This window comes from Atractosteus spatula, chromosome 17 (assembly GCF_055471065.1).
Source record: "Atractosteus spatula isolate fAtrSpa1 chromosome 17, fAtrSpa1.hap1, whole genome shotgun sequence".
NCBI lineage: Eukaryota > Metazoa > Chordata > Actinopteri > Semionotiformes > Lepisosteidae > Atractosteus > Atractosteus spatula.
The window spans coordinates 5,569,370-5,584,892 of record NC_142722.1 but is presented as its reverse complement, the minus strand read 5'-3'; the positions used below and the strand labels follow the sequence as shown (position 1 = coordinate 5,584,892).

Here is a 15,523-nt window from a genome sequence, read left to right as displayed (position 1 = left end):
TTAACAGTAGGTAATTTATGGACGGAACTTTTAAATAGGTAAATCATTTCAAAAGCTTAACGCGAGTCAAATGAAGAGCAAAACTGCAGAGCTGAGTTTAGGCATTTGTAAGACTTACCTTCAGTCTCGGCGAAATAAAAAAAATCCAAGGTGTTTATTTTCTCTGGAGCCTGATAACCTCTTCCAATACAGTTCAGTATTGGAAGATCCCTGGTTACAAAAACGATTTAAGATATTATTCGCTTGATTCATTTGTTTCTAATAGCAGAAAGAAAACTCTTTGGCTCCGTGCTAGACTAGAACGCTACCTTTGGATCAGGTGCAACGAATTTGGGCTTCTAGTCTCTGTTACAGAGTTGGTCCGATTATTTAATTAACTGCGTAACCGTTGTCGAAACCGGCTCCATAGTGCTTCATAACAAGATGCACCTTTCATTAAGTGAATATTTTGAATAACAAACTGCTATAGACCTTTGGAAAATCCCATATGTCTAATGAGGAAGATAATGAGGATAATTTGTTAATTGATTACTCAGGTCGGAGCAAAAACCAGCAGGCTCTCAGGCTCTCTGGGATTTGAGTCTGACACACCTGGTACACGGTTTTTACATGTCATCTTCTCCAACACTAAGCATACAGCCTCCCTTAAACTGAGTAAAACTGAAACATTTCCAGAGCAACATTTCAGACTGTTTTACTGTTTTTGTAGTGACCCGTTTCTCAGATGAAATTATTAATCTGTTTCTTCCTTTAATTGCTCACGTAAAATATATCCATTTTTCTTGTTTACTCTGCATACTGTCCTGTTTGATATTGTATAATGCCTGTGAAGTACCTGGAGGATGCTCTTGTTTTGTATGGTGCTACATGAGAATGCAGTTGATAAATCATTTGCCATTTCTCCCTCCACAGCGCATAGCAGCACCATAATGTATGTGAACAGCATCACTAATAAAGAACTTCTTTTTAAGTCTGTTAACAGAAAGATATTTATTCCTTGTAAGAGTCACAGCTCTAAACCATGTGGCACAAAACGGGATTACAGTAATAAAGCAAGCAAATATATTCAATAAAATCTGGACAATTGTGCCAATCTAAAGACTTGTTCTGTTTTTTTTTTTAAATAAAGCCTCTTTCCCAGTAACTAATCCTCTGCCTGAGGCTGTTCCACAATATGACTTCAAACCTACTGTCCCCTGGGCTTGTCAGTCAGTGGCTCTCCTCCTTTGAGATCCCTGGAAATGTGGCTGTGCTTTATGAGATTTTTCTCAACAACATTCTTTTTTAAAAGATAGATACTTCATTTATAACAGAACGAGAAGAAAGTAGAGCACCACAAATAGCAAGAAACGAAAGATCTCAAAGGAGATATTATGCTTCTGTTCTGTGTTATCTGGGACTCACAGTACTGTGAAGGCACAGGGCCCAAGACAGTCCTGTATGTGACAGGGATGGGGTGGCAAAAAAGGGTTCATTGGTCCTGCGATGCTCCCTGGGCATGCTGCCCGGAGGAGACCTGGGCCCTGCAAGAGAGGAGTGAAGCAGTCTGGAGCTGTGAGTCCCATGATACTGCACACGATACTGCCAAGGGAGAGGCCCTCATGCTGCTGGGGCAGAAGGGCCTGGGAACTCACCACCCCAGTCAGGAGGACTCACGGAGCACACAGAGACAGGAGACACTGGAGGAAACACAGTTGTCACTGCAGCACCCAGGAGAGGACTTGGACATCAGGGACTCTGCAGAGAGCAGAGGAGGAAGACCCCAGCATCCTCTTCCACTCTCCTAAACCTGAAACTGGACTCTGAAAAATCAGGGCAGGGTGGAACATCCAGGACACCTGCCAGGACTGGAGAGGATGGCTAAGACGACAGAGAGGTTCTTGTCTGTGGAGGAAGGAACCACATCAGGTCACTGACTGGGGCTGTTCTCAGAGAACAGCGCTGCTGGACTGCTTCTCTGGGACATTTGGAGTTTAAATTTGGGTGCATGGGGTTCTTGTGCCGGTTTGTAAGTGTGTTCCAGTAGTGGATAATTCCACATGTGTTCTCCGTATCAAGTGGGCAGATACAGAAAGACTCCTGGAAAAAACTAAGGTTGCTCCTGGAAGAGGTGTTAGAGGTGTTAGTGGGGCCAGAAGGGGGCGCTCACTCTGCGGTCTGTGTGGGTCCTAATGCCCCAGTATAGTGACGGGGACACTATACTGTAAACAGGCGCCATCCTTCTGATGAGAAGTAAAACCAAGGTCTTGACTCTCTGTGGTCATTAAAAATCCCAGGGCATTTCTCAAAAAGAGAATCAATCATGGCCTCCTAATAATCCCCATCTATGAATTGGCTTCATCACTCTGCTCTCCTCCCCACTGAGAGCTGGTGTGTGGGGAGCGTTCTGGCACACTATGGCTGCCGTCACATCATCCAGGTGGGGCTGCACACTGGTGGTGGTGGAGGGGATCCCCATTACCTGTAAAGTGCTTTAAGTGGAGTTCCAGAAAAGCACAATATAAGTGTAAGCAATTATTATTATTATTGAACGTGTCACAAGTCACCCAGTTCTCCTATCGGAAAATCCAGAAAGCAACATGGATGTATAACTCCAGAAATATATCTAAGGATTTTCTATTTAAAAAATATTACAGTACAGCTAACAAGTTAAGAACATTTATTTTTTATTTGACAAAATACGTTTTTTTTTTCCTTTGTTTCATCTGAACACTGAATTCTTACACTGCTGTAAGTGCTTTTACAGAGCGCGAGTATCTCTAGAATATAGCTAATCGGTCCCCAGTGAAGTGTCCCCTGGAGAGGGAGACGCTTGGGCAGGGTTAAGATTATTTCGCAAGATGGGCCGCTAACAGGCCACTAGTTCAGACAGGGGTCTTGATTCAGGAAAAACTCTGTTCCCTGGTATTTTATTAGGGAGTGTGTGTGTGTATACCTGTATTCAGAAAGATAGATGAGTGAAATTAACGTTTTTGTGTTGAATGTAACTTTTTAGAATAGAGTCAGATTCACTATCAGACAATTCTGGAAATCCTTATTATAAAATAGCATGTTTCTTTGCAGCCTTACCTTGCACAGAGAAGTTTAAGTCTCTTTCCTAGCGTTAATCCCACATCAGCAGGGTCCGCTTGTCGGCACACCAGTCTCCATTTGGTGGTTTGAACCAAATCTTTGAGCTGATGTTGCCATTAACTGCAACCGAGAAATACTCCAACTGGCGCATCGCTCCGCCTGCCGTCTGAGTGGGAGAGGGGGGGGAGAAGAGAACAAAGTAATGTAGCCAAATCATAGAGGGGGATTATTAGGAGGCATGGGAAATTTGGCCAGGACACCAGGGTTACACCCCTACTTCAAGTCACCCTGCCACAGAGTGTCAGGACCTCGGTTTTACATCTCACCAAAGAATAGCACCTGTTTTACAGTATAGTGTCCCCGTCACTATACTGGGGCATTAGGACCCACCTAGACCGCAGGGTGAGCGCCCCCTGCTGGCCCCACTAACACCTCTTCCAGCAGCAACCTTTATTCCCAGGAGTCTCCCATCCAGGTACTGACCAGGCTCACACCTGCTGAGCTTCAGGGGGCTGCCAGTAGTGAGTTGCAGGGTGATATGGCTGCTGGACACAGAGAAGGTTCAGTGTTCCGTAAAATTAAGCAGTTTGCAATTCTGTGTCTACGAGTATAACTATAATTACGTTTATAAAATCTTTCACAGCAAGATGTTATTTTATACCAAAAAAAGAGAAATCGAGAGTTGAGGCTGGTGGTAAATTATTTCCAGTCCCTAATGTATTTGAGCAGCTCGGCTCCAGCTGTCTGAATCCTTGAGAGAAAAACCTCTTCACTCGAAATTAAGGATTATGGCGCCATCTTCTGTTTATAAACGGTAATTCCACAGGAAGCTCACCTGAAATACATTATTATATCATTAGAATCGCGATTAAATAAAATATAACACGTAAGAAAACACTCTAGAGTATTTCACCTTTTTTGTGGATTCAGAGAAAGTTTTACATTCGAGAGGAAGCCATTCGGTGTGTTCAGAGATAAGTTCGTCTTGTATTTATTATTTTATCAGCGTGATCGTTTCATTTGTATGTGTGAGCAGCCTCCGCTGTCCTCGCTTCGTCACCAATTACACGTTTAGAAATACACTGTGTGTTGAAAGAGTCTTCTGTACAGAGGGACACTGATTTCAGCTTTCTAACTTCAGCACTTGTTCATTCGCTCATTCTGACATTGTTATAAACTACCACCTCAGGTAAGGACACTGTTCGATGCAGTTTGACAAAATGCAAACTATAATAATAATTGCTTACAATTATATAGCGCTTTTCTGGACACTCCACTTAAAGCGCTTTACAGGTAATGGGGATCACCAGCACCAGTGTGCAGCCCCACCTGGATGATGCAACGGCAGCCAGAGTGCGCCAGAACGCTCCCCACACGCCAGCTCTCAGTGGGGAGGAGAGCAGAGTAATGAAGCCAATTCATAGATGGGGATTATTAGGAGGCCATGACTGGTAAGGGCCAATGGGAAATTTGGCCAGGACGCCGGGGTCACAACCCTACTCTTTTCGAGAAACGCCCTGGAATTTTTAATGACCACAGAGAGTCAGGACCTCGGTTTTACGTCTCCCCGTCACTATACTGGGGCATCAGGACCCACACAGACCGCAGGGTGAGCGCCCCCTGCTGGCCCCAATAACACCTCTTCCAGCAGCAACCTTAGTTCTTCCTGTCTTGTCATTTGCCAAAACGTTTTATACCATACGGTGTCTCGGGAAGCCGGAGCCTACCCGGCAAGCAACGAGCGCAAGGCAGGGTACCCCCTGGCCGGGGCGCCAGTCCATCGCAGGGCAAGTGCAAGCCAATCATACATGGGGACAATTTGGAGGGCACAGTAAAGGCCGAGAGGGGGAATTTGGCGTGGAGACCGGGATAACTCCCTGCTCTTATCGAGAAACGCCCGGGGATCTTTAATGACCACTGAGAGTCAGGACCTCGGTTTAACGTCTCATCCGAAACACGGCGCCCACTACAATATTATAGATATTGATAGATACACGGCGCCCTCCGCTGGTCCCACTACCACCACTTCAAACAGCAACCATAGCTTCCTAGGAGTCTCTCATCCAGGTACTGACCAGGCTCAACGCTGCTTAGCTTCACTCTATATAGCTGCTGGCGTCGCTTAAACGTATAACTCTTATATGTAACTCAGCGCTCACACACATCTCCTTTTGCTTTATCCCACATTCACCCCATCTCCACCCGTGTAGTTTACCCCTTGGTTAACTCCTCTGTCTTATTGGGAGGTTCAGCAAGCTGCCTATTTACCAATCGGGTTAAACCAAAACGCAATGTACTTAAATTCCCATTAAGCATTCGCGAAGCATCTGGTTCTTACATGGCGTCATTCCTTGTGAACCGCCGGAGCTGTTCAGGTTGAAACCATGGAAAAGGAGAAGGAGGCACCTTCTGCACACGCAAGCACATCGGCTGCGAGACAGATCGGGATCTCAAGTTAATTATTCCCAGGAGTCCCGAAGCCCCAGACATGCGTTGGCTGAGTTAACACGCGACATCTCCTTTGTTTTGTTCGCCTATTAAAACTCAAGAGCAGCATCGCCAGATACTCATTTCACCAAGCGATGATTTCTCTGAACCTCACTGTGCCGCTAGCGGTGGACTTTAATGAAGCTGCAGATTATTTCATTTTTATAATCAATCTACTATCTGCCACTAGTTCTGTTCTCATGGCTGGCTCGGTTCTTTTGGGCATTATTTGTACAAAGCCACTTCGAAATCAAAACAGGTTTATTTTCATGCTGAACACCAGCATAAGTGACACTCTGTCTGGGGTAGGCGGTTACTACATCGGACTGTTTGATGTGCGTGAAGGCTATCCGTCAAAGAATGGCACCTATTACATAGTGCCTTCGCTACTGGGTGTCAACATTTGGACCATCTTGTTTTCACAGGTGGACCGATTCTTTGCGGTAGCTTATCCTTATGTTTACAATCGTTTTGTATCCAGGACTGTAATTATAGGAGTTTGTGTTTTCTGCTGGTTTTACACTTATTTGATATTAACGGTTCAGAACCTCCTCACCGTTGACACTGCAGCAAAATTGAGCGCTTACGGCACTCTGTTGTTCCAGGTAATAATAATCGTGAAAGTGCTGTTGAACGTGAAACTGTACCTCATCGCTAAATACCAGATTGCTCGGGACCCGCCGGGTCCAGAGAGAGACAGCAAGAAAGAGTCCCTGAGACTCATCATCGTGGTGGTAGTCTGCTTCCTGGGGCTCTGGACTCCTGCCTTTTACTACGTTATCGTGGTTCGAATGACTAGGTCAACATTTGTGTTCACAAACAACGCCAGCGACCCCTTTAGTGTGATTTTAAGATTCACTTCAACCTGTACCCCCGGACTGTACATCTGGGGGAGCCCCGCTCTCAGGAAGGCTGTGCTGAAGACGGTGTGGGGAAGAGCCTGTCCTCCACTGAGAAAAAGGTAGGAACTGCATCAAGAGAAAATGTTTCATATCAGTGGTGATTGCAGTACTATCAGAATTAATACACTCCGCCTTTTGTCTGTAGTGTGAAAACTACAGGGCTTGATTTATTTTTAAACCGACCATCTAGAACTGTCTGCCCCCGAGCTCCAGTGAGTTGTCTTGATTATACAGCGTTAATCACTTGCTACTGTATATTAGACTTTTTTTTTGTTTGATTTCTGATTTTAAAATTACGCAAAATTCTAGACACTTATACTTATTTCCTTTTAGCTTTAAATCTTCCGTGGTCCACGAGAACTAACGACTCGTTGGGATCTACTGTTCTGTGAATTTCCACCACCCAAGCGAGCTACTGTATTTCGGATTATTGGGTTCCAAGCGCAGGAAAACCATTCTTGAGTAAAGAGAGCGTCTGTTCTCCTTATGAGCTGCAAAACTGGGGTTTCCTAATCATTCATTGCCTCCTGAAATTAAATTCTTCTCTTATCAACGAGTTGTGAACAGTTCGAAGCTGGAAATTACAAATCCAGGTCGCAGATCACTCCTTTAGGTTTTTCTAATTAATTTCTTGGACAATGTTTAATGCAATTATGCACAGGAACCATTGGTTAAGTATTGCAGTTCTAAACAATACGTATACGCTGATCAATACATCGTGACTATGAAAGGATTACATAAAACGGATTTACTTTTTTCTACATACAAATCATTAATGAATTTTCCTTTTTATTCTCTGAATTGGTGGGTTTGAAGAGCAAATTTAGGATTCCGATGAGCGAATCGGCTGACGAAACGCCATAGAGGAACGTTTACATTCAAATGAAACGGCAAGTAATTGACAAATTGTTTGTTCTTTTGTTTGACAGGATCTCCTCGAGCTCTTGAGAAATGATGGCAAAAATACAGAAGAGATTCCGACTGTAGCGAAGGAGAGGTCGTGAGATCAGAATCAACATGTAGGAAATTCGGAGTGGAAAGACCACACCTGGTAATTCTCTCCAACGGGCTTTCAGGAAGAATTGATTTTTCCTCAAACCTATATATGGGAAATTAAGCAAATAAAATATAATATTGATGTAGCTGATCGCTGATCGCTTATGGAGAAACACGTCCCACAGAAAATGTAGTGTATATATTGTTTTAAAGTGTACAACCGGGGACCGCAGTCCTGGTAATGGAGGGCTAGTGTGTCTACATCCGGGCTCATAGCGACCTGAATCACCTCTTTATTGGTTTAATTTTACCAGGTTCCCAAAGCTCTTGTGCTTTTTCAGGACCTGGAAATCACACAGGGACACCGGCACTCCAGAACCAGGATAAGGCGACTCTTTATGCACTAGTCCCTAACGTTTGCTTTAAAAAGGCAGGAACAAAAACTGATTATGACACCCGAAGAAGGCTCTACAGCCGAAACGTTGAGTTTTCTTTCTTCTCTTTTTTTAGCATGGAATAAACCTATGACTTGTTCCTGATTATTTTCTGTCAGGCATGAGAGGCGTCCGTTGTGTCACCGAAGCAAACTTCCCCTAAATTCTATGAATAAAGCTAAACGACTCAGATTTAGTGGTGCATTTAGTCACTCAACAGTTACAAATGCATTAAGGAAAATATTCTTTTCAAAACTCTTCTATAATTCCCGGCTCTACTGTTATCCGGTAGACTCTCACCCGCGCAGAACGAACGGAAGTAACGACAGTTACACTGCAATTCCGCAGGAGCATTGCTTTATTAGAGGCACAGAGACAGGTATGAATGCTTGCATTGAGGCTTGATGGATTAGCCGAATTTAGATTTAGTCTCTTACTGAAATAATCCAAGACAATCGCATTTTCTCTGTCTTTCTTCCTGTTTCAATAGCGACTTAAAAGCACCGTAATTATTTCTGACCAGATCTTGAAAAAGGTGCGCCGAATGAAGGCAGCGATAATATGTATTCGTGTAGAGAGGGTACTGTATGTGCCCCTTGTACATGTCATTTTGTACCTTCATTTTAGACTAAAGAGACAAATTGTGCAGGGCTGTGAAGGTCTTTTTTTACTTACAGTAAGAAAAAGACAGTCCGGTTGTCGGGAATCGTGACTCTGTGCGCAGTGAAGAGGTTTATCTCCTTCTCGTGTTGTGTCAATGGCCGCGGAACTCCGGCCCCCCAGACTCCAGCCCCGCGGTCACCGGCCGCGTCACTACAGGGACAGACACCGCGGCGGGAGCGTTCAACTACAAAAAGGGGCAGATTGTGAAAACCTCCTGCTGCCAATTAAATCGTCATTTACCTCATTCCTTTGGGTATTTCCCTGCTGTCGAACGCTTAGTCGTAGTGTCTCAGCGCCTGTGGTTAATCGCCCGACTCCGAAATTACTGCTCGAGCTCGGACCGCATTAGGTTTAATTACGCTGGACTTGCTGCGGTATCACTGAGCTCAAGAGAGGCGATTCACACTCCTTCTCCTGTCTCCCAGTACAGTGAATCGTAGCAGCATCTTAACTGGCGTTCATGCCGTGGTTAGCACGCAGCTTCTAAACTAGTGCGTTTCCTTAAGACCAACTGCAAGAAATTTAGCCGCTGAAATTAGTCCTTAGCAGCGTATACTAAACCTGCCCTAATTTGCAACAAACGCAAGGTAATAGCTGCTGTCCTCTAGAGGTTACTGAAGTAGGGGACTAACTTCAGTCACCTCTTCATAAGGTTCAATAATAATTCCTTACACTCATATAGCTCTTTTCTGGGCACCCCACTCAAAGCGCTTTACAGGTAATGGGGATCCCCTCCACCACCACCAGTGTGCAGCCCCACCTGGATGATGCAACGGCAGCCATAGTGCACCAGTCCGCTCCCCACACACCAGCTCTCAGTGGGGAGGAGAGCAGAGTGATGAAGCCAGTTCAGAGATGGGGATTATTAGGAGGCCATGAACTTAGTTTAAGGAATTTAGTAGCGTACTAAGAGGAGCACTGCGTCACCTTAGAACATTCCCGAATATAGCGGAAATAATATCACCCAGGGTTTGCAAATTGTGTTCTGTCCTCCTTATCTTGTTTCTCTTTCTCTGACCCTCTAGAGGACAAAATACAGTTACATGACAGTGCTCTTTTATCTACCCTTGACACCTTTGCTCCTCTAAAAACTCAAACCATCTCCTTCTCTCGCCCTGCCCCCTGCTACAATGACCATCTGCAATCTATGAAGGCAGCCTCTTGCAAACTTGAGCGTAGGTGGCGTCTTTCTGGCCTAAATGTAGAGATTACTTGTGTGAATATAAGGTTACTATAGAGTCTGCTAGGTCCACCTACTTCGCTCACATCATTGAAAATCACCATAACAACCCCAGACATCTTTTCTCCACCATCAACAGACTGCTCAAGCCAAACTGCCCTACCACATTACCTGCCTCATCACAACTTTGCAACACATTCTTAGATTTCTTTAGCTCCAAGATCGACAACATCCGGCATCACATTCTCTCCACTACGGATATAATTTCCATATCTCCTCCCTCCTCATCCAACTTCTCTGGTTCCCTTCTCTCCAGCTTCTCTCTTCTTGACTCTGCATCCCTCAATAAACTAGTTACACACATGAAACCCACCACATCTATTTTAGATCCCATTCCCACCACTTTATTCCAGTCCTGTTTTTCTTCTCTCTGTCCCATTGTCCTCAATATTATAAATGAATCTTTGAGCACTGGCATTGTACCAATGGTCCTCAAAACTGCTGCCATTACCCCAGTGCCAAAAAAGCCTAACATGGCTCTCGACAACCTTAACAATTTTTGCCCCACCTCCAACTTACCCTTTCTTGCAAAAAGTCTAGAACGTGCTGTCACACTTCTGTTACATAACCACCTCATGACAAACAACCTTTTCGAACTCCTCCAATCTGGCTTCCGTCAACTTCACAGCACAGAAACTGCCCTGGTCAAAGTAACTAACGATCTTCTCATAGCTTCTGATTCTGGTTCTCTTTCTATACTCATCCTTCTTGATCTCAGTGCTGCTTTTGACACTGTTGACCATAACATCTTACTTTCTCGTCTTGAGAGTGTCTCTGGAGTTTCTGACACTGCTCTCAAATGGTTCAAGTCTTATCTCACTGATCACTGTCACTTTGTGTCTCTTAATGGGCATAGGTCTGAAATTGGTCTTGTTAAGTCTGGTGTTCCTCAGGGCTCAATACTGGGCCCCTTGCTCTTCAGCATTTACAAAGCACTTTGAGAAGCCACCTTTAAAGGCGCTATATAAAATAAAGTTTTTTATTATTATTATAATATCGTCACTCCGTAATGAAGTTATGCACCTGTAGCTTGGGAATTATAAAATTGCTTTCCAGTCTTAGCACATGTATTAATCATGAAGTTTATTTATTAATAAAGCAGCATTTATTAATAATGACATTTAATGCTTATCTTTATTAGTAGCTGCTTTACAGCTAATGCATGTAGAGCCTTTAGTATGTTATAGTGAATTTTGGGGAGTGAAGAGAAATAAAATAAAAACTAAGGCCCTTTGGGATTTGAGTCTGATATATGATTTTTACATCTTTATGTTCTTGCATACACTCTCAATTAAACTGATCAAAACAGTGAAGGATGTCTAGAGAAATTATTTAGAATGTTTTACTGGTTTTGTAGTGACGTCAAGCCTTTTTCTCAAGGGAATATGAGAACAAAAAGTTGTCATGCACTGAACAATTAACTGGGTGTCAAGGCTAGGTCACTAAAATATTTTAATTTGCAATTGTGCACTTTACAGCAGATAGCCACCTCTATAACTACCATATACAGCATCACTAATAAAGAGCATCTAACCACTAACAGGAAGGTGCTTAGTGCTTGTAAGAGTGACACCAATAAGAGCCTTTGAATCTCTGAAGCAAGGGGCAAAAACTGGAATTATAATAATAAGGGAGGCAATATTTAAATATAATTATATTTAATTAAATTGTATGGGTAATACACAATCAAATCTGAAGGTTTGTACACTTCATTAATTTAGAGACCTGAAATTAAACAATGGTTTATGATTGTCATACTGACTCAAAGGAATGAAATAAACGTTTTGTCCGATCATGTCCCGTCTTCAAATTATTGGTTTGCATACACTCTTGAGGTCACTTACATTTTAAGGTGTAAGTATTGGCTGCATATAATCTTTATTTCTAAGCAGTTTTCAACAAATCCAAAGCAATCTACAACAGTACACACATAATGTATCATAAAGAAGTGAAAATGCCCACTGTTGCAGTATCTAGTGGGCTTGAGTGAATTCTGCAACTGTGCTACTGAACTTGAAAAGTTGAAAAGGACTTCAGCAGATTCAGAAAGCCATAATCAGCAGATCTCAGACTATACTCATACAAACAGTCCTTAAAAGAATTTGGACATACAGTCCAATACACTTCTTTATATTAAAAGGGGACAACCTTTATGTGCACTCTAAGTTTCACAGAAATCCTGTTCATTTTATAAAGGGCCAGTGTTATGTACTGATTAAGAACAGTTGCATTTAACACACAGTCCATAGAATTCTGGATATATATAACGCTATGAATTCTTACAAACTGGCGCCAATGAAGAAGCAGAGCACCAGATGGTCCACCTCAGACCAGATAACTTTTAAATCAACTTTATTTGTCAGTATACTTACAGAGATGCATAGGATCATGAAAAGTATTTCTCATTAGTCTCTCAGGTGCAGTATATACAGAACAGCAGACATGACAATAGACAGTAAATACAATAATGTAAACAACAATTATGGTACTAGTATGACAGCACCCATATCTGTTAAAAACAGCGCAAAAGTACACCGTGCAAACTAATACAGCATTCAATTCAAGTAGTACAACTCAATCAAGTACAGTTTTAAATTCAAGTTTGGCTTACATTCAGTTGTCTGAGGTATGGTGGATGTAGTGGTGTAGGAGGAGTCGTTGTGTGGTACAGGAGGAAATGAGGAGAGATCATAGTTTGGTGGTGGGAGTTGGGGGGGGGGGGGGTCACAGGGTTGACGGCTCTGGGGAAGAAGCTATTTCGGACTCTTGTTGTGTGCGACTGGATCAGCCGGAACCTTCTACCAGAGGGTAGGGGGACGAACAAGTTGTGACTTCCGAGTTCTCGCTCAGATCACACCTGTTTCTTACCACCTGGCTCGTGACAGGTACGATGGTATTAAACGCTGAGCTCAAGTCGATGAACAGCATTCTTGCAAAGGTGTTCTTTTTATCCAGGTGGGGTAGTGTGGTGTGTAAAGCTGTAGAGATCACATCCCCCATGGAGCGGTTTGTGCGATAGGCAAACTGGTGAGGATCAAGTGTATTTGGGGTGCTGGCCTTAATGTGTGGTATAAGTAGTTGTTACGAGTTCGGCCTGTAAAACGGAAACTAAGAAGTGAACCCAAATCCCGGAGCTGGAAAATAACCCTGCAAAAGATCTTTTCCGCAATACAAAATATCAAGTCAAAAAGGGAAACCAGTAATCCTAAATCCAGAGAGCACGATTGTGGAGTCGAAGCCGTAGTCCAAGAGCCGTACTTCAAGGGAGAAAGCCAGGAATCTGAAACCAGGGAGAGTATTTTCCAAAGCCAAGCCGTAGTCTAAACGGAGAAATGCAGGTCCAAACCGGAAAAGTAGTGAAGGGGAATGAGGCGTGACGCGGCAAAGTCGCTCACACAGAAAACCACTACTGAGCGAGGAGGCTAGGGAAAACTGTGCTTAAGTATAAAATGAGATGGAGGTGTGGTGGTGAATAAGTGATCTGAGAGGTTGTCTAATTCAACTTGGTCTACGCCTTCTTCTGCTGACAAAACTCCTTTGCCGGGAAGCAGGGATCGTAACGGTAGTTTTTCAAACCACTTTATTACGATGGGGTGAGTGCATTAGGGCGGTAATCGTTCAGGCATGTGGGTGCAGATTATTCTGGTACTGCTACGATGGTGGCTGTTTTGAAGCAGCTAGGTACAGTAGCCTGGGCCAAGGACAGGTTGAAGACGTCAGCGCAGACATCAGCTATCTGCCGGGCACATCTTCCGAGTAAATGGCCAGGGACGCCGTCAGGTCCAGCAGCTTTCCGTGTGTTCACTCTTCTTAGTGATTTCCGATAATCACCTCTTCTGACAAGCGGCTGAGAGCCCATCTGTTCTTCAAACGTCGGACTGCGATAGTGATCGGTTCTGATGTTAATCAGTACGAGGTGGAGCAACGATTGCTCTCATGAGTAGTGAGTAAAATAGGACTCGGATCACCCAAAAACACCTACACGGTCTCACCAAGCTCTCGTCTCACCTACAATCCCAGCACACCCACCTTCACCTGATTTTGAGTGTCAGGTGAGAGAGCACGTGGCTGGGGTCTTGCCTGAAGTATCTACCTGCTCACGACTTCCGAGTTACAGTCACAGCTCAGTCATGACGCCTTCTGTTGCTGCCTTCAGAAATACAGGACATGTGAGGATTTTGCATTTAAAAACGATTACCACGCAGGTGACAAATCAATACATTTCAATTTATTTTACTACATAGGTCTTTATTTCTTCGTTTCAACACTCATGTAATATATACATGACTGTAATTGTTTTTACAGAGCACTTGCTGTATATCTCTAGAATATAACTGGTCCCCAGTGAAGTCTCTCTAGAGAGGAAGACACATGGGCAGCTTTAAGTTAATTTCACAAGCTGGGTCGCTAAATTCTTTTGAAAAACTCCGTTCCTTGGTATTTTGGAAAGGAGTGTATGTGTACATGTGTATTCACAAATATATCGATCACTGAAAATGAAGCTTTTGTACTTAATGTAACTCTTGAGAATATACAAGTAACAGGTTTATTCCATGCTGAAAAGAGAAGAAAGGAAACACAACGTTTCGGCTGTACACCCGAAGAAAGCTCCGCAACCGAAAAGTTGTGTTTTCTTTCTTCTCTTTTCAGCATGGAATAAACCTATTACTTGATCCTTTGCAGCCCACGCATGCTGACGCAGCGACCCACCTGAACTACTCTTAAGAATACAGTCATTCAGAATCACTCACAGACGATTTTGTAAATCCTTTAACCTGCTGCTGTGATTTTTTTCTTTTCAATTTTGTTTTGTGCAGAAAAAAATGAAAATTGTGTAAGATTAACCACGACTACAACTATAATTACGTTTACAACAATCTTCACAGCAAGATACTATTGTTTACAAAAATAAAAAAAATCGAGAGATAGCTATGAGACTGTAGGAATATTATTTACAGTCCCTCAAGCGCCTGACCTGCTCGATTGTGGCTGTCTGATTCCATGAGAAACAGTACCTCTTTCGGTTTTATGGATTATGGCGCCATCTTTTGTCCATTAGTGGTATTTTCACAGGACTAACTGCTCTCCTGAAATAAAAATAATAATTCCTTACACATATATAGGAGACTCCACTCAAAGCGCTTTACAGGTAATGGGGATCCCCTCCACCACCACCAATGTGCAGCCCTACCTGGATGAAAATAATTTATGTTATTATTAGAATCACGACTAAAGGAAATGCGACTTTTGATTAAATCCTATAAATCATGCAATTTTGTTTTGTTCAACACGATAAGGGTTATAATAGAGAGGGAACCATTCGGTGTGAACAGAGATGAGCTCGTCTTATATTACCATCCTGATCGTTTTATGTTTATGCCAGAGAAGCTGCTTCTGTCCTCACAATGTCATGATGAACACGCTGTGTTAAAATACAGAAAAGCACTGACTTCAATTTTATGATTTCAGACGTTTTCCATTCAGCAATTTTGAAAATGTCATACAACGCTTCTTTAGGTAACAACACTTTTCAGAATGTAACTGTCATATTTGATAAAATGATAAAAATGCAACCTACCTGCAGATTCTGAGATCGCAAGTTAATTATACCCGGGAGGCCGGAAAAAAAGCAGACGTGCTGATACCGTGTTAACTCAGATCATCCCCTGGGATGTGTTCGCCTATTAAAATTCCAAGTCAACGTCGCCGGATCCTCATTTCGCCAAGCG

The 15,523-nt window shown here is 43.1% G+C and overlaps 1 protein-coding gene across 1 annotated transcript; it reads left to right on the top strand.

Moving 5' to 3' along the window:
- Positions 1–5,654: 5,654 nt before the first annotated feature.
- On the top strand, positions 5,655–6,524 carry LOC148818906 (uncharacterized). The gene has a single exon (XM_088935312.1). The coding sequence runs from the start codon at positions 5,655–5,657 to the stop codon at positions 6,522–6,524; it is 870 nt and encodes a 289-aa protein (XP_088791438.1).
- Positions 6,525–15,523: the final 8,999 nt, after the last annotated feature.

Coding starts and splice junctions, on each gene's coding strand:
- LOC148818906 (XM_088935312.1), top strand. CDS start 5,655: ATGATTTCTCTGAACCTCACTGTGCCGCTAGCGGTGGACTTTAATGAA.